This window comes from Lissotriton vulgaris, chromosome 12 (genome assembly GCF_964263255.1).
Source record: "Lissotriton vulgaris chromosome 12, aLisVul1.2, whole genome shotgun sequence".
Taxonomy (NCBI): domain Eukaryota; kingdom Metazoa; phylum Chordata; class Amphibia; order Caudata; family Salamandridae; genus Lissotriton; species Lissotriton vulgaris.
This window is the reverse complement of record NC_141700.1, coordinates 803863804-803886512: the sequence shown is the minus strand read 5'-3', so window position 1 is coordinate 803886512 and position 22709 is coordinate 803863804. Positions and strand designations below refer to the sequence as shown.

The following is a 22709-nucleotide window of genomic DNA, read 5'->3' as shown; positions in this document are numbered from 1 at the left end:
ACGGTGTACTACAACACAAGACTGTAAGAAAACGCAAGAGTACACCTTTTATCGTTCTTAAAAGGTCTTCACCACTGGACCTTGGTAAGTGGACATCCCACCTGCCCCCCACATTTTCCTTCTCAGAATCTGCTGCAAACCTCAATTCAGCTAAAAAGTCACATTTTCCTGTAATGGGTGGGAAAGTTATGGGATCACTGCAAGGCACACGTTTCCTACCACTCACCATTGCCCTCAGCCTGTTGATGACTCATCCATACAAGTATGGTATCATGGTTAAGTGCCTATGCCATGGAAGGGCCAAAAACGTGGAGATTGAAGGGCGAACAAAGCCGTTCCAAAAGGGCAGTTTCATGCGTTTTTAAGCTGACCCTTCTTTGGGCACCCACACAAGTGACGTGTCCTTTTTCTCAGGAGACCAAGGGAATGCTGGGTAGTAGGAAACTGGTGCCTGCACGGTGATCTTGCATCTTACCCACACATCTGAGGAAAAAGTTACTTTGGAAGTATAAAATGTAGGTTTGCAGGGGATTCTAGGTAAGAAAACACTGGGGATCCATGCAAGCCACACTGCCAGCCAAGGGCGATCCGCGCACACTTCCAGCCAAGCAATGCGGGCTGGGAACAGCAACCAGCCCTGGCAGATTGATGCTCGACCAGCCCTGGGAGGGGGGGCTTGCTAGTAAAAAGCACTGCTATCGCTTTTGTTACTGGGGGCTGATATTGCAGCACTGCCCCTTTGGCCAGAAAACCACCCTCCAGCCCATCGGGGAAATGCCTGGTACCCTCTACTGCCAGTCCGCCTCTGCATTGAGCACCATCCATGCACACAGCCAGCCAAGCGCCACTTCATGCACACCACCAGGCAAGCGCCAATCTACAGTCACCACCAGGCAAGCGCCAATCTACAGTCACCACCAGGCAAGCGCCAATCTACAGTCATAAAGTGCAAGTCCACCCACACCATTAGCCAAGTGCAAGTCCATACGCCCCACACGCAAAATGCCAGCCAAGGTCAGCCCACGCAGACCGCCAGCCTGACTCCAGTTTACACACACACTAGTGGTTTTCTGCCCCTGCTTGGGTGCAGATGAGTCTAAAAATATCACTGAAACAGCCAAAATGTGTGCCAAAAAAACAGGGAGCGACCCTAGCCGATGGGGCTTCTCACTGGCATGCCCATAAACATATCCCTTGTGCCTAGTGGGCTTTCTGCCCCACCCCTTGGGGGGGCAGATAAAGGACTATTGCCTCAATCTTCTTTCAGAGGGGGGGGCAGAAAGACTGGCATTTTGCAGGGGAGTGGGCATTGGCATGCCCAACTCTGGCAGCCTCCACCCCTACATGTGCCCTAAAATTAAATCCCTGGTGCCTAGTGTGATTTCTGCCCTCCCCGGGTGGCAGAATGGGGGCTACTGTCCCTAGAAAGACTCAATATACCTAAACAAAAATAGGGGGAGGCAACCCCAAGCAGGTATCCACTAGGGAGGGGTGCCATTCTAAAGGGGAGATTCTCCCCTTTCCAACAATACCTCCCTTGTCTTTCTATGTGCTCGGGCTGCTGAGATGGCCCATGAGCACGTTGAAAGTGTAACTGAAATTAGCAGATTCTCATTTCAGTGTCTGTTTCACTGAAATGTCAGTGTGACATGCGTGCTGATAGTCATTTCAGGGAAACAAACTAACTGCATTGGGAGGGAGGGAGAAGGGGGGAAAGGAAATCTGGCTGGTGTGGGCACCAGAGGAAATTCCTGTGCCATGGTGAGACGGGCGGGAGCTGTTCGCACATGAGCACTTTTGCTTCGGACGGCTCCCGCGTGTCTGCATGTAAAGGGTTGGAGTACCTTCATGTCTCTTGTATACAGGATTTAGAAAAGGGGGTGGTGATGGACGAGGTATCTGAATTAAGCAGAACACTCCTACCCAGTCAACAGATCAGGGCTTGATCCATCAGTTATTTAGCTCACTGCACCATCCCAGCTCAGAACCTGGCTACATGCAAATTAGTCTGTCCCTGGCCCAGTGCATCATGGGAACGGGGCAGACCAAACTACCAAGCCAATTCTTTTACTGGAAAGGAAACAAGCTTCCGGGGACCGGTTTCTGGCATTACAGCAGTCTTCGGCCCGGCTTGCTTGAATCCCCGGAATCCTGTTTCCTTTCCAGTAAAAGAATTGGCTTGGTAGTTTGGTCTGCCCTGTTCCCATGATGCACTGGGTCAGGGACAGACTAATTTGCATGTAGCCAGGTTCTGAGCTGGGATGGTGCAGTGAGCTAAATAACGGTGATGGATCAAGCCCTGATCTGTTGACTGGGTACGAGTGTTCTGTTTAATTCAGATACTCTGTTCATCACCACCCCCTTTTCTGAATCATCCTGTATACAGGGACTGAACAAAGTCAAAAGCTGCCTCTTGTACCTGTGCAGTGGTAAGATGTGGGCCTTTGTTTCCCCTCCATTGCATCTAGGTGTGAGGCTCCTGATAGATCCCAGCCAGGATACTCCCACAAAGAGGTGTGATGGCCACTTAACTCCGACTTTTGTTGTGGGCCAAGCTGGACTTTGATTAGCTCTTTCCCCACTTGCAAAATGCTGTTCGGAACAAAAGCAGGCCAGGCGCTGGCGCTGCTGAAAGTTCCCCAGGGTCAGAAAAATATACCAGGGTGAGTTCCGCATATGTCTGTGAATTCTGGGAGAAGTAGGGAAAGTCCATGTCACTTGCTTTAACAACTTCGCCGTGGCGGACATTACCCCGCGGTGCGGCTGTATCTGACACGAACGCAGATCGGACTACCCCAGCACACGCCCACTGTGACGTCGGGTGGCCCGGGCAGTCTGAAGCATGGAAAAGGTAGTCGCCAGCTTTGCAGCAGGATGGACATCTACTCTTGATTCGAGCCCGACTCGTGCATCTATTCTCCTGGCAGGGGGTTCACTTTGATGCTTTCAGGGGCCCCTGACTCTGCCTAGCTGAGAGCCCCCCAAGGCTGTGCCAATAGTTGCTCTGCATAGCTTTGGCCCTGGTGCTGTACTCCAGTCCTGAAGCTGCTCTGTGCAGCTGAAGGACTTGGAGGGGGCAACAGTGACTGGAGGAAGAGCTGTGAAACAGTGACTCAGGAGACAGGAGGACGAGCGGGGAAAACAGTGCCCGTCAGGTGGGGCAACTAAAGAGTCTGTATCTTGATTCTGGTAGTTGGTCTGAGTAAAGCGACTGTCTCTTGGCTCCGTCTCTTAATGGCTCCTCCAGTTGGGGTGACTAAGGCAACTCTTAACTGTTTTGCATAGGAGTTAGGCAACTCTACATCTTGTCTTTGCCAGTTGGGGCAAATAAGGTGTCTGCATCTTGGCTGTCAAGTTGGGGCCAGTAAGGCTACTTCATCTTGGCTGTGTCAGTTGGGGCCAGTAAGGTGATTGTGTATTGGCTCTGCAATTTTGGGCCAGTAAGGCACCACTGCATCTTGGCTCTGCCTACTGGACTGAGTTCTCTGCCGGCTGGACTGAGTTTAAGGTGACTCCACCTTGGCTCTGCCGGCTGGACTGAGTTTAAGGTGACTCCACCTTGGCTCTGCCGGCTGGACTGAGTTTAAGGTGACTCCACCTTGGCTCTGCCGGCTGGACTGAGTTTAAGGTGACTCCACCTTGGCTCTGCCGGCTGGACTGGGTTTAAGGTGACTCCATCATGGCTTTACCTGGTGTATTTTTGCAGGAAATGAACAAAATGCTGTCCCACCTCCCAGCGAGAGCGCAGCGTAAAAAGGACCGGTCAAGTGTGGGGTTTAAACCGGGGCCTGCAGTAAGGTTGGGGTGGGGTCGCAAAAGACAACTTGCAGGTGACACCCTCCCCCCCCCCCCCCCACCCCAGGCACCTTCCTAGTACTCTTCTCCCCCCCACCCCAGACATGTTCTGCAGTAGCAGTCGTCCCCCAACCCCAATGACTCAATCCTGCAGGCTGCCCACCCTAGAACCCGACCATGGTACTCTGTCCCAATCAGTCAGGCCCCCCACCATGTTCCTGCAGTATCAGACCCCACCCCCACTTACCCTGTTCCTGCAGTATCAGACCCCCCACTCACCCTGTTCCTGCAGTATCAGACCCCCCACTCACCCTGTTCCTGCAGTATCAGACCCCCCACTCACCCTGTTCCTGCAGTATCAGACCCCCTGCTCACCCTGTTCCTGCAGTTTCAGACCCCCCACCTACCATGTTCCTGCAGTATCAGATACCAACCCCCATGTTCTCCCACCTGAATAAGCTGTCCGCTTTTAGAGCCTGCAAAGCCCCGGGCTGGTACATAATCTGACTTTAAAAAACCTTGTATGTATTTCATTCTCCCTTTTTTCGGTCCCGACTACAGCATTGCTTTAGCAATGCTTGTTTGTCTATTATAGTAAGGCTTTCAAAAGTCTACCCAAAACTGCGGATCGGGTACAGTTCATGTGAGCCAGGTGTGTGCACATTGCCAGCCACATCCCACACCATGCTTCGGCATCAGACTTCAAAGGAAGCCGCTCCCCGCCCCCTCCGCATAATGCCAGAGCTTGTTTACCAATTACCAACAGATGTGGCAAAGAGTGAATCTCCTTTTATGATACCCACATTAGGCTTTCCCCTCACAAATCGCGTACTCTGCTCTACACCACACCTATTCTAAGTGCCATTACAGGGCTTTATTCCTAAACTCTTTTAAGTACTTTATTTTTAGTAGGGCTAAATGTTTGTTTTCCCCCTCCCCCCCTCTCTCCCTTGGAGCAAACGTCCTCTCAGGGTGCCTCTCCTCGCTTTAGCTTTTCTCGGACTCTCTTCCTTCTCATGCTCCACCTCTCGCTCCTGCAGCTCACGCCCTCCTTCACATGCTAGCCATTCTAATGCCTTGTGCACTCTCCTCGTTCCCTTTCTCCACTCCCCTTTCCTGTCTCTCGCCTAGCTCCCCTTTCCTTTCTCCACTCTTGCTTTCTCGCTACCCCTTTTTTCTCTCCTCTCCTCTCTCCTTTTCTTCTCTCTTGATCTCTCTCCCACTGCACCTTTTCCTTCTCTCTTCATCCATTTTCTCAATTCTCCTCTCACTCTCCATCCGTTTGCTCTTTTCCACTCCTGTATTTGTCCCCCGTCTTTCTTTCCCACCCCCTCTTGAGTCCGTTCCTTTTCTTTATTCATCAGACATCTCTCGCGATACACATTTCTGCTGCTGCTTTCCTGTGGCAACATGCTGGGTATGGTGTCTTTGAGAATGTGGGTGAAGGGCTGGCATGTGGTGGGGCGTCTTTTACACACCTGTCCATCCTCTTTCATGGACGATCTGAAAAGCCCGACGCTTGGGCACACACAGAGCCTTGCCCCCACCCCCGCACAGTGTTTGCACATTTTGCATCCTAAATTAAATCATGCCTTACGCTATTGGCACCGGACAGTGGCAGTAATACAGAGAAGGGGTGCTAACTAAGCATGGGCGAATTTTGTGAATTCGCGATTTGCAAATTCGCGATTCGCGAATTTGCGGATTGTTTTTTTGCGGGTTCGCTGGGTTTATTGCGTGTTTGCAGGGTTTTTGCGTGTTCGCGGGGCTTTTTCCGTCTTCGCGAGCCGCTTGCATAGCAAAGTTACCCATGCAGTCGTTTATGGGAGAGGGAGAGAGAGATAGATGGATAGATAGAGAGAGGAAGAGAGGGAAAGAGAGGGAGAGAGAACGAGAGAAAGAAAGAGGCCAGATCTCTGAAGGGCCAGATTCCTGAGTTGCCCCTACAGAACATACAGCTTTTTATTTTTAGCAAAATGCATATGAAAATTGTGCTGTAAAGGTCTCTTTTAGTTTAACCCCTCCTGATAACTCAAAATGGGTGTATTTGCCATCCTCTCCCTTCTTCCTGTTTTTTATATCTGTAAGTGCTTCCTGATGAGGTTTAATTCCTTGGACAGGTGCCTCATTGCCTACTTGTAACTATTCTGACCCTGCTTCAAGGGTCAGAGCAGGGTCAGAGAATATTTGCAAGTAGGCAACTAGGCGCCAGGAAGCAATTAGCAGCAGGTGTCCAAGTTGTAGTGAGTTTGTTTGTAACCCTTTTGTAAAAGGTTACAAAGAAATTAGGTTCAACTTTTGCACCTGCTGCTGTAACCTTTGCTTGGCTGAAAATTTGTCCCCGCTGATTTGCGGATTTTACCACGATTTCGCGAAATTCGTGATCGCGGAAAATCCGCAAATTCGCCCGCGAAACGGATTTTACGCCCACCCTTAGTGATAACCTTTGTTACAGTACCAGCAATGCCCAGCAGGGGTGGTGCCCTATTTAAAAGGAGCCGTTCTAATTCAGTGTCATCCCCCTCCCATCAGTAGGCAAATATGTGCCTTAATGAGTCAGCAACAACACTCCACAGGAGTTTTGTTGTACTCGTGATGCGACCGTGCAAGCAGTGCAAATGACCAGTACTGGCACTGCCCAGGAGGGCAGATATGTTTAATGAAATATGAATAACCTACCCAGCTGAGTGCCAGTGCTATCCTGCAGTGCAGATATACGTTTACTAAGACCGCGCCCGTACTGCCGGGCAGTGGAGATGCAGGTTTGAATATACCGGGCCAGCGCTGATGCTACACTTGAACCGGGGCACTGCAAGCACCACCGGGCAGTGGAGGTGGACATTAATGAGCAGGGCTGCTAAACATGGAGTGGGACAATGCACCACTACAAAGCATGTCACAACCTGGTCAATTCTCATTTGTTAGCTGCTTTCCGCATCTTCATCGAGTTTACTTTTTGTGTGCAATTTGGGCTGATCCAGCCCAATGTTAACCCTTTCTCCCTCCACCTCCTTTAGTCAGGTCGCCAGAGGGCCATGGGCCCTAATTCAAGGGGTTAATACCTCCTTCACCCCGAGTTGGGTAGTAATGATTGGGGCTTAATGGGCTTCTTACACCTTTCACCCTGCTGCACCAACGATACTCCAGCCCTACCATTGGTGTCTCTGTATTAGTGTGCCTGTCTCACGGGGTTTGTGTTTCTCAGCGTGTGCATGCATGTGTGCCCGTTTGTAGTGCGGTTTCTATGTATGTCTGTATGCGGTGGTCAGCAGGGGTAAAAGACATTGTCATTTACAACGCCATTTCTTGTTTCAAATGAATTTGTCCATCTATAACGCAGCTGGTGCTCATATAAAGCACTCCGATACTTTCAGGTGTAGTTTGCGCGATATAAGCTGCCCTCATTCACTTTATAAATATCATGGATGTGCTCCGTGCGTGAGCAGTACCCGTCCGTCTTACCTGTGCTCCCGTCCCTCCTCTCATCCCTTGACCCTCCCCTCATCCCTTGACCCTCCCCTCTCCCTTGACCCTCCCCTCTCCCTTTTCTGGGCACATGATCATTTTGTTTATTAAATATTTTTTTTAAACAATAGAAAATGCCCCAGCATCCACGCGGATCTCCTATTTCCACAGCGGGTCTCGTATCTTCACGCTATAAGGACCGCAGCTGCCGGAGGTCTCTCGTGCTCATCCTCTCAGCACGCTGTTGCAGCCTGATTTCCTCCAGCAGGCCCACTCTGCTTTTCTTCAATCGCTGCATTAACCGGTCATTCTTCCTTCTGGCATATTTAATGCTTCCTTCCTCTGCCTCTCAGTTTCGTTCTTACTCCCCCTTTCTCTTAATTTAACTCCATACATTTTGAATTATGAAAAATTCCTTTCTGCCCAGTGTTTTACATTTCACGTTCATGTTTTGTTTTTGTTCCACCCTCTATTGCCCTCACTTTATCTATCTCACTAACTCCATCGCATCACCAGTGACTAAGTATGGGCGCAAAATCCGTTCTGCTCAAGGAATTTGCGGATTTTCAGCAATTTCGCGATCCGCGAATCTCACAAAATTGCCGAAAAATCTGCAAATCCGCTCGTGGGCGGATTTTTTTTTTTTTGCAGTAAATATCAACATGGTGACATCTTCGTGGATAAATATGCAGGCAGTATTCATTCTGGCACGATGCTCCTGTCACAAATTAAACCTCAACAGGAAGCACTTACAGATTATAAAGGTGCCCAAGTTGAAGCTCAAATTCAGTAATGCATTATAATCCGCCCCAACAACTAGTGAGCACGGTCGAGGCTAGGCAGGTGTGCTTCCTCCCCTTATATACCGCCTACATTTAGATATAATCTTGATGGAGGTCTTTGCATCACGAGTTTCTCGAGCGCAATACCAGTGTACTTCCTGTGACCAGGAGGCTGTTTCTTCTCATCCGCTGCTCTGATCAGTCTCTAACCCTTTATAAACCAGGCATGTGAACGCGCATGGAAGCCCCACCCGTTTGGCCCGCCCCACACACACTAGGGTATGCAACGTCTTCCTGCCCTTTCCTCACTATGATGGACCGCTCACTCGAGGGATCTCGGTGCTGTTGGGGGCGGTGGCAAAGTTAGACACACGTGATCGCGAGTTCACGGATTTTTTTTGCCTATTTCGCGCAAATCAGCAAAATTTGCCCATGCAGCATCACTCGGGGGCACCACATCAATATGCGTTACCACCGTATCAATCTGTGCAAACATTCAACAACTGGTTCAAATATGTTCTCTCAATGTTTCAAGCTTTATTACAAATGTCACAAAGATGTTAATATTTCACTTCTGTTCTTGGATTTTCGTCACAATAAAATACACTGAACATAATCTTCACAAGTTATTTACAAAAGTTTAAGCTATTGCCATTATAAATTAAAATCACTTTTATTTAAGTATTAATTATTTAAAAAAATTAAAAGCCATTGTAATTTGTAATATCAATACAGCTAAGTCACGTAAATACAAAACATGTTGCATTACAAATGCTATAGGTGTCACATTTGCAAAAGTTATAACTATTGGCATTGTAAATGACAAAGCTATTTTCGCTAGTTTCAAAACCAATACATAGATAAAAAAAATTGTCATTTACAATACCAATAGCTCAAACTTTCCTAAAGCGAGACCTATTGCATTGCAAATGCTTGTTTGCTTTAGTTCTCCAGACACGTCCACAGGTGCTGCAGGGGGTACCAAGCGGCATAGGGGGCTCCCTGACCTCTCGACCACGTGCAGTGCCGGTGGGGGGGGGCCTAGGGCTCGCCCCCTGCCCCGCGGTGGCTATTGTTACGCTACTGCCCCCAGCCGAGGCCCCCCGTATGACGTGGCCCGAGCTCCGTCCAGGGGTGGCCGTGGGATCCGACCAAGGGAGGGCTCTTTAAAGCTGATGGGGTGAGTGGCAGGTGCCAGGAGGGCCCCGGGGGTGCCAGGACTCCAGTGGTGCACTGCCCATCCCTCTTTCCTCTACACCCTGAAGCATCTGCACTCTTGGCACACTTCCACCGTGCCCAGGACTAGGGCCTCCTGTCCTGAAGGGGGTCACCTGTTAACCTCACTGATTCCGCCCCAGACCAAGCAGCCTCCTAGCGCAGATCCCAGCTACTTCAAGATTGTTTTAGGCATAGCCGTCCCCACCCCCTTAGCTCCAGGCCTTTGTGGGCCCATCCTCCCGGGGCCCAATGTGTGCCTCTGCCCTGCACATGGTCCTCCCTCCCACCCCTCTTTTGTGCGCATGTGCCCCCCCATTTTGTGCGCACCGGCCCCCCCTTTTGTCCGCACGTGGCTCCCCTGCTCCACACATGGTCTGCTCGCTTCCAGTTTTCACTGCAATAACCTTTGTTTTCCTTCCTGTCCTTTTAGGCTTTGTGGGCAGAGGCGGTCAGCTGCTGCAGCCAGTGTTGGGACTTCGGTGACCAGGCCGTGGCGACCAGAAGCGCCTCCAGGGCACATCAGCGCAGACTGTCCGCGGGCTGTCCATGGTGGTTGAAAGTCTCCCTTGGACTCTCCTGAACTCTCCCTGACTGACCATCAGCTGCTGGCCTTCAGTCCTCTGCTAGCCTTCAGAGTTCCAGCAGGATGAGCTACTACCAGAAGCGCCGACCATCCCTTCCGTGTTTTGGCCCCCACAGCTTGTCGAGCTCGGACAGACTAGCTCAGCGGACTGTGGGCTCAGGATGGGCTGCCCCAGATTGCAGGCGAGCCTCCATGTCGAGTGAGGAGGACCGGCTGTGGACATTCCAGGACTGGCCGCCCTCCGCACCGGTCTCGCCGCTAGATCTGGCTCGCTCTGGCTTCTTCTACCTGGGGCCTGGCGACCGGGTCCAGTGCTTCTCCTGCAGAGGGATTCTGAAGTGCTGGGCCGCAGGGGAGAGCGCCATGTCTGAACACCAGAAATTCTTCCCAGACTGTCCCTTTGTGCTGGAACGGGAGGTATGCAACCGACCGAGGGCCCAGCCCAGAGGCAGGTGCCCAGACTGCACGGATGGGCAAATTGTGGGTCACCTGGGTTTTAGGTACACTGAGGACTCCCCCGCCTTGGACCACCCAGCCCACCCCGATATGGACCAGGAATGGGCACGCCTCTCCTCCTTCCGATACTGGCCCCTATGTGCAGTGGTACAGCCACAGACGCTTGCAGGGGCTGGCTTCTTCTACACAGGTAAGTGGCACCTGCCGGCCTTGACACCTTGGTTGGGGTGTAGTTCAACATTATTGCACCACAATCCCTATACACTGCCTTCCCACTAGTTTCATTGCCTCCATTCTTCACCTCATCCTCTGCACTATCATTTTTAGGACTTGCACCTACGTTGCAGTGTGTAGCATTGCTCGCGCAGCGAGAGACCTCTTGAGGCGGGGTTTGAAAATATACCTAGGAATCGCACATGCTTGTGCATGTGATTTTCCTTTTGTGGCCCGCTGTTGGCCTTTGCTCACGTCTTTTAATAAAAGACGCATGCAATTGGCCAAAGGGGGACGCATTGCTCCGCCCACGACCTATTGGTCTGTTACGAGCACGGACCGTCATGTGGTTTCAATTATTGTGCCCAGACACTGGCGCGATAATTGAAAGCACATGGTCGCTGTGGCACGCGCACCACTCGTGGGCTTGTCAGAGGCGAACTTCAACTTTTTACATCCCAAAGAATATCTTAAGATGGAAAGTCAGTCTACAGGTTTTACCGAGCAGAAGCAGTCTTCTTTATTGCCCTGACAGTCTAGACAGCCCTTCACCCAGAGAGGCTGACGGAAAACTCAGCAGCACCAACGCACCATGCATTCTAGCCCATGAGTCAAGGATGTGGGGGAGCAGCCTCAGTCTGTTTGTTGCGGCCCACCAGAAGTCCTGTTCTGAGGAGCATGGCTGCCGGTAAGCTGGGAATGGATGGAGAGTGTTGGCCGATCACAGCATGGCAACTCCTGGCCGTAAGCAAGAACTGTCTTCAAAAAGTGTAATGTGTGCAGTATTTTTCATATTATAGGATCATTAAATAGGTGGCTGTATGTAGTTTCCCAAGTCTATTGGATACATGCTGATGCCCATGATTAGTAGCAGTTTTAAAATTATATGGTTATTAAATAGGTGGAAGTATGTCATTTCCCAAGCCTACTGAACATATGCTACTGCCCGTTTATACAGCATTTCTCTGCTACAGGTCAGCGCAGAATTAGCAAAAAATCGCATTTGCAGCTCAAAACCCATCTGAATGCACATCCTTTCCTCTAACATTTGCGATTCAACAGTGTTCACAGCAAAGTTCTCTATGAAATTGCATAGTATTCGATCAAACCCATAAATGACCTTGGTTCGATCAAACCCATAAATGAAATTGGTTATTGTCTTTATGTGAGGGAGCTGATTTAATGGCCTCAGTAAGGTCTTTATTTGGTTTCACTCCTTCGCCTTTGTTTGTGTGACCCAAATGTTGAATCTGATTAGGAAAACACATTTTTCTTCGTGCAGGGTAAGACCTTCCTTTAACAACCTATTCAAAACTTTTCAACACTAGATTGTGGTATTCCACTGTTCTCTCTAAAAATGAGAGAGGGACCCCTTAAGCGTATCAAGGGAAGTGAGGTACAAACCTTAGTAAAAAAAAACTGTTCCCTTGGCTCGAATGAAATATTGAGTACAATAGTCAAACTTCTTAAAAAAATTTCCACTATTCCACTGTTGCTCCATAGCTTAAAGTATCTTGAAAATAAATGTTTGGTAGGCTTTAAAACACCTGAGACCATATTCGCTGAAATACGCTAGCTGCCGAAAGTAATCCAAACCGCATTCTATAAAAATAAAAAAGTACCCTCCATGGTAATTAACACCATAAGATTCTTGGAGTTCATGTGTAGCTGAATTGGATGATGAGCGCTCTTCAGATCTAATTTAAGAACTTGCTTCCATTCAACCATTACAATTCATTTATATTGGCTGAGGGAAAGTTGTCCATGACTCATTCTGGTTCACACTAAGTCAACACACAATCTCAATCGATCATCTGCTTTTTGTATTGTGATAACTGGTGAAATCCAATTTGAGGCCTCTACCGGTTCTTATTCTCTCCATTTCATTTAACATTAGTTTGACTTTATCCCGGACCACCAAAATAACCTTTCTAACTGTCTTTCACTGGTATCGCCCTTGGTTGAACCCCGATCTTATGTACATACACCTTCAATTCTTCCAATTCACCTCGAAACACTCCTTTTGCACTTGCCAAAATGTCATCAATATTAAATTCCTGCACAGTCACCTATTCAGAGGTCCTGGGACTTACAATTATATTAAAGTTGTTCTGATGCATCATTCACGAATTGGCGGCCCCTCTCCAACCTGCGCTGTTCTTTCATTTTCTCTAGTCAAGAACTTTAATAGTGGCAATATATCCTACAATAGAGATCCACCTCCCCCATCGCCCTTGCCAAATGTCATTGGGTAGGAGTTTAACATTAGTCTATTTTTTCTCAAATGTATCCTCTGGAAAAATTGTGTACCTAGAACCTGTATCCACCGTCTGCTCAATATATCTTCCCAACACAGTGAACAAAGTTTTGGGCCTGTTTCCTCCTCTCTACACACCCTTAGACTCAATCTCCACCATGACAGCCACCCTCAATTTAGGCGAATCTTTGCACATACATGCAATTGCCCCTTGTATCTGCACTTCCTAAACTCTTTCCCTGTATCGTAACAAGTTTTTGAATCTCCTCCATAAAAATGTGCTTACCACGCCAGTGGCCGACTTTCATGTGCTGCTTCAGTTCACACAGGTTTTTGGTTTTTAACAACTTCTGGTCAGACTATTGTTTGTCTTCATACCCAACAGCCACTATCTTTTTGCCCCCAAACACAGAACCCACCTCTCTTGCTCATATACTTCATACAATATTCTGATTTCTCCACCCTTTTGCGGCCAACAGTCTTTGTATTTTCCTACTCCTCCATTGAACAATTATCTGAATACTTAGTCATCTCCCATGCCACCAAATTGACATTTCATAGATCAGTCTGTCCTGAGACTAATTCATTTACCTGTATATTGTGGTTGTGTATAAAAATAATCAGTCATTACTACATTTGTTTTGGCAAATCTAAAGTCTCATTTTATTTTCCTTTTCATATAAATCTGGTTTTCTAAACCCATTTTGAACTAATACTTCAGAAAAACTTAAACCCTCAACCCCAATGAAATCCACAAAATAGCTTTGTTTCCCTCAGGACTAAAGTTTTGGCCATCCAGCGTCCCACTGAATGATTGAAGCCCCTTGAGTAGGTGGAAATTGTGGTGGTGTAGCGATCACAACTTGCTCCATAGTGAGGAGTTTTCATTTGTAAGCAGAAGCCTTTTCTTTAAGGTGTGCGCGTCAACATACTTTTGCTGACTTCCAAGAGGTGCCCGCACAGCCGGCGAAGCCATGCTGGCTTTACATGTGGACTGTGCCACAGGCGTAATGCAAAGGTGTTAATCAGGCTTCCTATTTTTTCGGGGGGGGGCACATTTTTTATTCTGAAGCATTAATAGGATCAAAACCAATCAAGACACTTCACTTAGTGAATCACAAATGATAAATATTCAGGGACCCCTGATTTCCACGAGAGTTGCATAAATACTCTGAGATTCTGCAGAGTTCAGTGCGCTATGGAGTTTTGGCGCGTCGAGTTGCTCTTCGCGATGGGAGCTTGTTCCGCGGTGTAAAATCAGTGCGGACCGCACCAGGTGCCACCAGAGGGCGCTGCTCCTTTCTGCAGTTTGGGTAGTTTTCCTACTCAAGCGGCCAGGGGCGTAACACAGGCCCCCGCAGCCCCCGCGGTGTGAGGGGCCCCAAGCTCCAGGGACCCCACTCAGCACTGCACGCTGTCTGCAGGGCTCCTGATTGAGCCCAGAGGGGGCCCCTCCACGTGCCTTGCAGGGAGGTCCCCCTCGATTTCCGTTACGCAGTGCGATCAGCACCTTTCTCAACACCGGTGCTACCTCCATGTTGTGAATCTGTGCCGGTACTCGTCCTAGGGCTTGAGTCCCTTTCTTGCCATCTTATCGTTTGTGAGCCACTCACAAGAAGAATTCTGCCACATGACTGTTCGCAAAGTTTTTCTGGAACTCTGCACTCCAGGCAGAGTGCGCACTATTCGGGCAGGGAACTCTGAACTCAGGTGCATCAGTTTCTTGCCCACCCCTAGTACTGCTGTAAAACATCAGCTTGTCACTGGGTGGGGTTTTCAGCCCAGGCACCCAGTTACCACAACAGTCGTTGTGGCACAAGTGTACATGCGTGGTCTGCACGGTCGCCATTTTCACTCCTTTAATTCACCATCTAACATAGCAGAAGGCCCAGTTTGAAAGGTGAACTTACAACGAAATAAAGGGAAAGCGGTCGAAGTTGGTGCAAAATGGAATCTGGCTGCCATATCATTTTACAGGTCCCATTAAAACCAAACATATAAAGTATCTGGTCAAGAGGGCCTAGTCTGCACTCTGTAAGGTAGCCGTCTACTGTGCTGCGGCGTGATCTAAAACCAGACTGGTAGTCGTGTAGGTTCTGGACATACACTGCGTTTTCAATGACCTTGCCTGTGCGTGGCAGGTGAGTGATGGCTGGCGGCTGGTGAGGTCATTGTGTCTAGTGTAGGTTTCTGTAGGAGTGGGAGGATCTGGACTATAGGGAGAGCCTCTGGGAGGAGGCGAGGGAGGGCGGGAGGGCGGGAGGGCGGGAGGACTCTACAAGGGTGAATAGGGCTGAGAGAATCCCTGGAACTTTGAAGGACCAACTTCATAAGAAGTGGCTTTGAGGGAGTTGAGTGCCTGCAAGAGGGGGCTAAGCAGGGGGACCATTGCAGGATTCTAAGGGATGGGGTGGGTTTAAGAGCCACTTTCTGTGCTGTCAGATGTGCTCTTGTTTTCCACTGAACGAGTTTGATGGCGTTACACTTTTTGTGAAGTGAGGTCCTGCAGGGGGGGTGATAGGTTTGATGCATTTAGTGTTCTGCTCCTGCCTGTGGCTTTAGTGTTGGTGTTGGTATAGAACTCAGTTATAACTGATGCAATATGTCTGTGTTGCACGGAAGGAGCTCAGAGCCTAGAGGTCTTCAGGAGTTCTGTGGGTTTTTGTTCTTTCCTGCCTGTGGGTGAGTGGTTTATTTGGCAGCGCGGTCTTTGGACGACCAGGGTGCTGAAGCTGTGGTTCACAGTTGCGTATTGTAATTGGGGTCTGGATCAGTTTGCCAGAAAGTGTTGACTTTTTTTTTTTTTTAGGATGTTTGCAGCGGACGTGAAGGTTATTTCAAGCATTGTGCTGTCTATGGAGAAGTTGTTGAAGGATCCTAAAGTTTGATCTTTTCTTCTGACTTTGATTTGTTGGTAGGAGTCCGAGAAGGTAGATGTGGACGTGGTCTGCCCACTCCTAGTGTATGAAGGGTTTACATTGGATTGTTTTGTTGAAGACAAAGTGGAGGTTGTGGCCTTTATCATGTGCCAAATGCTGCACTACTTAGTGTGTTGATGAGGTGGTGAATGGTGTCTTGTGCATGTTTTGATTGAATTTTTAGCTTGTGTTGGCTGGGAGGTTGAAGTCACTCTGGGGGTGGGGACAAGACGGGAGAGGTGAGTTTGGAGAAGTCCCTTTTCTTTTCAGGAGGCCTGTAGATGAGATATGAGATATTGCTCTGAGCTGCAGGAAGTAAAATCTGGGCTGTCAGCAGCTCCATAAAGCAGAATGTTTCTGGCTTGCCTAGGGTGTATACCCAGGGTGACGTTTGGATGACCGCCAAGCCTCCTTGCTTGTGTCGGTGAGCCACACGCGGGAAGCTGAAGCCCGTGGGAAGGTCTCCCAGGAAGTGCATGGACTTGAGGTTGAACAAGGTTTCTGAGATGAAGTGTCCAGCTTGTGTTTGGCAATGAGGCCCGCATGTCTGGTGCCTGGAGGACCGCTGCGCAGGTGGTGGAATCTTGTTTGAGGGCGTGGGGTGTGTGGTGTAAAGTAGGATGTATAAGAGGTTGGGTCTGTGTGGCGAGTGTGATGTGAGTATCTGGGTTGTCTAGATCGAGGCGTGATTGTGATATTTGCAGTATGGGGTGCGAAGTAAGACCTGATGCCCTCTTAACGTGTGTTCCAGTGTCACAAGGGTCCTGGCTCCAGGCTCTTCCTGACCCAATCAGCCCTAATCGGGTGATGTGCTTCTGTCCGGTCTTACTGGGGGCGTCCAGGCACTGGATATTCTGAAGTATTGGCAGAAAAGGGATTCCCATTCCTGTGCAGATGGACAACCGGAAACTCAGTCAATTTGAATATAACGTCTTTCAATTCTGAGATTAGGAAACTGAAGTGAACGTTAACAAGGTCTGTGGAAGGGGTAGTGGTCTCTGGAGTGTCTGAATCAGTCCTTTCAGCCCTTCAGCCCACGTTCTTTTGCAGTCAAACTGACATTTAATGACTGTCTCGCCCCACTTCTTTCTGAAATCTGTCACACTTTGCCAGAGTGTTCTGTAACCATTGCTGTCTGTGGTCTTCTGAGAGGCCAAGATTTGGATGATCATGTAGTCTGAACAGCTTTACGACGGCGACCGGCAACATGAGACTCTCTCAATCATTTGCCCTCATGAACATCTACCCAGAACCCGAGCTGCTACTTCCATTTCAGAGGAAGGGAAGAGGGGGGGGGGATTACAGCATCTGTCACAACGGTTGTGACTGACCGCGCAAGGCAGAGGAGGAAGGCACCAACCTTCCACTTCCAAGGGCAGCGGTAGAAGGGGCTGAGCAGCATTGCCTCCTCTGCCTTGGCTTCAGTGCAGGACGGAGGGGTACAGGAGAGATTCTCCCGCTCCCCTCCTAGGCTCACCCTGGAAGGAAGGGATGGAAGCTCAGTTTGGGTATGTTAGAAATGGGATTTCTGGCTAGCTGAGACTTATGCCAAATCGAGGCAGAAACCACCACCCTAGTCAGGATAAGGGAGTTACACTTCTAAAATAACCCCTGCTCACCCCCCTTGGTAGCTTGGCACGAGCAGCCAGGCTTATCTTTGAGGCATTGTGTAAAGCATTTGCACATAACGAACAGTAAAACGGGGTATGCACTACAAAAGGACAGCGCACCAGTTTAGAAAACATCAAATTTGTATATACTTAAGACCAGACCAAATACGATAAAAATCCACAATACTATACCTAAAAGTTCAGTTCCAAAATTATGTTGATTAAAGAGTTCCTTGTGTGGGTAGCTCCATCTGGGCTACCACGGCGTCGTGAACAACCAATCCCAACAGTTCTGGCTGGTCGCGGGCCAGCTACGGTGTTGGGAAGACCGGCAAACAGTACCTGTGAGAAATGCAGGGCGCTGATACCCTTGAAGTCGCTCGAGTTGCAGGTCGAGCTCCTCTCTGGTGAATCTGGAGCGCTGGCACCGGCAGGCGTTGGATACTGTGGTGTGTAGTGCAACAGTGCAGAGTGCGGTGCCCCAGGTCGCGGTGCGAACAGCGGCTCTGTGGCAGTCAGATGGCGTCATCGATGAGACCAGGGTCGCTGTGCGAGATAAAGGCTGTGCTCGCCACAGTGCAAGCAGCAGCAGCCTCGTTGCTGAAGCGCTGTTGTCGGCTGGCGAACTGGAGTCGATGGCGCCAACGCCGGTAGGCCAAGACTTCAGTGCAGGGTGAGGGTGGTGCGTTGTGTGACTTACGAGTGGTGCCCTTGAACCACGGCGCAAGCAGCGGCATCTATTTCGGTAGGAAGTGGCGGTCAGGCAGGCCAAGGCGTCCTCGTGAAGTGAGGCTGTGCAGAGTGCGGTGCCCCAGGTTGCGGTGCGAGCAGCGGCTCGTTGGCAACAGGTGTCATCGGTGAAACCAAGGTCATGTTGCGGCGGTGCCCTCTGTGGTGCCTTCAGGACATGGAGTTGACAGCGTCGTCGTAGACCTAGTCTAATTGGTTTACCTCTGTTTGGAGCATAAAACACAGTCCCCAGTGCTGAGGGCAGAAGAGCTTGAAGTCTTTGCTGTTCCTGAGACTTCTTGAAGAGGTGGCAAGCTCTACCGCAAGCCCTTGGAGAAACTAACAAAAGAAGATTGCAGAAAAGTCCAGTCCTTTCACTGCTCAAGACAGAAGCAGCCACTGCAGGTCAGTCCAGAAAAACACCCAGCAAAGCAGTTCCTTTTCGCGTCTCTCCTTCCTAGCAGTCTTCTTGTTCCAGATGAGTTCTAAAGTTCAGGGGTCGGGGACCCAGTATTTATGTCCAAAAATCCTGTGATCTTTCAGGCAGAGGGTGTCTATGCCCGGTCAGAACCAGTTGGGCCTTCTCTGGTGTGAATTTCTGGCAGGAGGTGGAGATGGCATTTGTCAGTGGCAGACCAGGCCCTTTGAGGTGCAAGGAAAATCTCCTCCCCCTTTTCCCATCGTAGCCCATGTCAATTCAGCCCTTTCCTGACCTACCTAGACTATCTGGAGCCACTCCTGCCCCCCAGCCTTCTGTCACCCAAAGCCCAGACAGGCAATCCACATTCCAGCAGAGGCACACGTGATGACTGAGCAAGAAAATACCTACTTTCTAAAAGTGGTATTTTCAAACGCAGAATGTAAAAATCACCTTCACTAGAAGATGCATCTTTAGATTCTGAGTTCAGGCATACTAAACTTTATTTTCTTACCACATTTTCTGGCCCAGTTATGTTTATAAGATGTTATAAACAAACCTCCCATTCTATCCTATGGGGAACTGGCAGCCTTGCAATAGTGAACAAGCATTTACAGTGCAATGGTCTCTGCATTATTAAAGGTAGAGCTATTGGCATTGCTCATGACATTTTTTTCATTTTTTTTTTTTTAAATATAAATAAATGGTATTGTCATTTACACGCGCAGACAGTCATGCGCACGCACAGTCATGCGCGAGCACAGACAGAACGCTAGCGCCTTCCTCTCCCACCCATGCCAACTAATCAACATGCCCCAGGGGCTACCACCTGCACGCCCAGGCTTTACTCGCGAGCGCCCAGTCGCTATCTGTTGGTCGTCAGGTGGCAAATGCCCGTGGTGGTGAGCTCCGGGGTCCGCATGGCTCTAGACTCTATGTTCCAAGTAGAGGGGGCTGCGGAGCACGAGGTGGGGTGGCGTACTTCAGCTGCCCCGAGGTACCGCCCCCTGGCGACGGAAGGCCCGTGTCTAGTGTCGCCGTCAGCGGCAGGTGGGTGTCGCCGCGGTACCCCTCCGTTCTTCCAGCCGACTGGCTGCGCGTGGCGAACCCCCGCCCTCAGGCGGGAACCGAGGGGGGCTCCGGGCTGCGCTCCCCAGCGCCCGCGGCTGTGGTCGGTTGTTGCGGGCTGGGGTGTCCCATACAACTGCCCTGGTCTATGGGGCTCAACTAGGGGTTGGACTGAGGAGGTGCCCCCCTAAACACACGCCATCCCGGAGAGGCTCAGGTGGGCTTCACCTGCTGCCAGGAATGGTTCGGTCGCTGAGGGCCCAGCGCGGGTCCCCCCTGCACCTCCTGCTGCCTCAGGTGCGCCTCAGGTGAGCTCTGGACTGGGAGGCGCCGTCTTACATGTGCCAGATGAGACATGCAGCGCGGGTGGAGCGGTCACGCGGATACCGATTGCATGGGGCAGGAAAAAATATCGTAGTCTTACTTCGGGGTCCCGTCGCCCCCCCATCTAACAGCCAATAACATAGGTCTGCATATGCCTCTCCCCTACACCCTGCCTCGGAGGAAAGAGCTCCCCAACCTGCAGTGGTCGCAGGTGGGGCGTGTGGGAGGTTCAAGCAAGCCTGAGAGGACAAAATGGAGCCAGAGGGAGGATAGAATGGGCGAGCGAGACTGAGAGAGTTCAGGGGTTGAGGAGAGAAGAAGCGGGAGAAGGGAGAGACCAGAGGTGGGGAGCAGTGGGGAGATATAGGCGAGAGTTGGCGACTGGAGACATTGAGCGAGATTGAGAGAAAGGTGAAGGGCAATGGTGGAAGGGATTGAGGGAGATGGACGGAAAGAGATGTGCGGCCCGGAGTATCTGGAGCTAGCGTGCAAGGGAGAACTAACCAGTGTCCGAACTGGAAAATAAAATAATTCCATGGGACCTATAAATTGAAGGTCAGGGTGTGGCAGTTGAAAGGTGTGTGTAAATCACGAGAGGATGAGTCTTGAAAAGCGGAATGTGACAGTCATCTTCTACATTTTTTTAAATCTGGGCAGCAAAGAAATTGAGCAGAAAAGTGACATTAATTAACTCTATTGTGGCGTTAATTGCTGACACTTCTCACGTTGTCCGGCGCTCGCACCACTCCGGCTCCTCATTTAAGGAATCGCAAAATTTGCGATTCCTTAAATGCAATGTATGACGCAAAAATAAATTGCTTTTTGTCTAAGGAATCGCAAATTACCACCAACTTCAAGTTGGTGGAAATTTGCGAATTTCTTGAAAAATGCCAATTTTGGCATTTTTCAAAGTGTCAAGTGATGCACATACATGCCCTTAGGGCATGTATGTGTACCCATGCTTATTTCAGGGGTGCAACAGGGTGTCCATTGGACACCCCTGCACCCTTGAAATTATTCTCCATTTGCTTTCTCAAATTGCGAATCGCAAATTGAGAATAACTTCACATTCATTCCTATGGGCCTCCAGGCCCATAGAAATGAATGGGAAATTATTATTCCTTAATTGCGATTAGCAATTTGCTAATTGCAATTAAGGAATTTTAAGAAATCGCTAAAAAATAGCGACTTTCTACATACATAGCATTTTGCAATTCTCAAATAGCGATTCCTTAAAAATCGCTATTTGAGAATCGCAAAAGTGTATCTTGATACATCTGGCCCTAGGTCCCATAACTCGTGAGAGGGCTGATATTCACCTGAAAGACTGCATGCAAGGCTTGTTGTTGCATCCAGACGTCGCACAAGATATACCCCAAATATCCAGACCTATTGATATGTTTGTGCGCACTATTTCTATAGCGGAACCCTATGCAAGAAGCTGCAGAGCGCACCACAGGGTCAATGATGGGCATTGGGGCCATGAGAGATGGGCGAGGAAGCCGGTTAGTGGATGGTTAATACATTGTGATCTTTTTTATTTTTTGTATGAAAATGCTTTATTAAAGAGAATAAACAAACCAAAAGCATTTACAACGAATGAAAAGAAACATAGATTCAATCCAACCAAAGATTGATAAATATAATATGGGCTAATACACGATTCTAATCAATAAAAGGGAGAAAACAAACGTATAAAAACCATGTAAATTAAACATAGCCTATAATAAACGATGAACCTAAAAACTAGAATTGAAATCTAGAACTACAAGAACAAAGTGCATTTTAAGAAAGGTTTATAAGCAAGAAAGAAGAAACCAGTAAAGAAAGAAGAGTGTCTTTGTGACCTTTTGAAGAGGTGAACCTTCAACTTTTATCTAAATGGAAGCAAGGAGGGAGCAGTGCTGTGGATGTTGGTCCCATAGATGGAAAAGGCCCCCAGCCGTCTCTTGCTTTTTAAACTTTTTTTACAACCGGTTTGCTCAGCGGGTTAATGTCGCTGTTCTTGTCCAGCTGGACTTTCTGACTTATTTCCAATGCATTGAACAGAGTCCTTGCACTGGTGGGTTAGAAATGTGACTCCCGCCGCCTTGTGATCTTCCCCCCCACCTTCTCGCTCCCCGAATTTGTTAACATAGCTATGTTGTGTTTAAACTTGTGCAAAATCTGATTACAAAAATGAATACAATATTGGGTCTGTGGTCTTTCTTTGATGTAGAAGGTAATTCTAACACTTAAACGAAGTCTGGTTATGAAATTGGGCATTTTTACTTTCACTTGTGCGACACCTGGGGATAAAAGTAGGATCTGGGACCTTTTGGGGACTCTAAATGAACCTCCTAGTATGGAAATGTGGTTTTGTTTTCCTCACTCATTAATTCTTTCTCTGTATTGAACACCGAATAAACATACATTTTTCTGTTATCTTCACTCTAATGTTCTTAAACCCTCTAGCATTCTCAACGTTATCTATTCATATTCCTTCTAAGCACATTGCCACCCTCATCAGAGGGTTTTCTGAGCACCCCTCGTTTTGCAAGTTATTGGCAATTTAGAGTGCCCAAATATTCCAGCCTCTAGCGAAGGACGAGGTGCTAATCTAGGTACTGACATGGAGGCTGCCGTGAACGCCAATCCCCTGTCACTGACTGAACTTGTATCCTCTGCAGGCCACGGGGACTACGTCAAGTGCTTCTACTGCGGCGGAGGCCTTCGTAAATGGGAGGTGGACAATGACCCCTTGTTCCAGCACGCCAAGTGGTTTCCCAGGTAAACTGATTTTTAGCCAAATATGAGATGTGGTTGGTTGTGGTGGGGAGTGCCGGCCCCATCACTGGGGCATTTCCCTGCCAGCACCTGCTTCCTGAGCTCTC

At 49.1% G+C, this 22709-nt stretch overlaps 1 protein-coding gene across 3 annotated transcripts in view; it reads left to right on the top strand.

Annotated features, from left to right (window-relative positions):
* LOC147678795 (baculoviral IAP repeat-containing protein 7-B-like) overlaps positions 1-22709 on the top strand; it is a 135037-nt gene that overhangs the window by 17570 nt on the left and 94758 nt on the right. For all 3 annotated transcript variants that reach the window (XM_086946641.1, XM_086946640.1, XM_086946642.1), the window contains exons 2-3: positions 9691-10489; positions 22506-22605. In XM_086946641.1, coding sequence (XP_086802767.1) covers positions 9907-10489; positions 22506-22605 — 683 coding nt within the window. In that variant the 5' untranslated portion in view covers positions 9691-9906. The remainder of the gene's footprint in view (positions 1-9690; positions 10490-22505; positions 22606-22709) is intronic.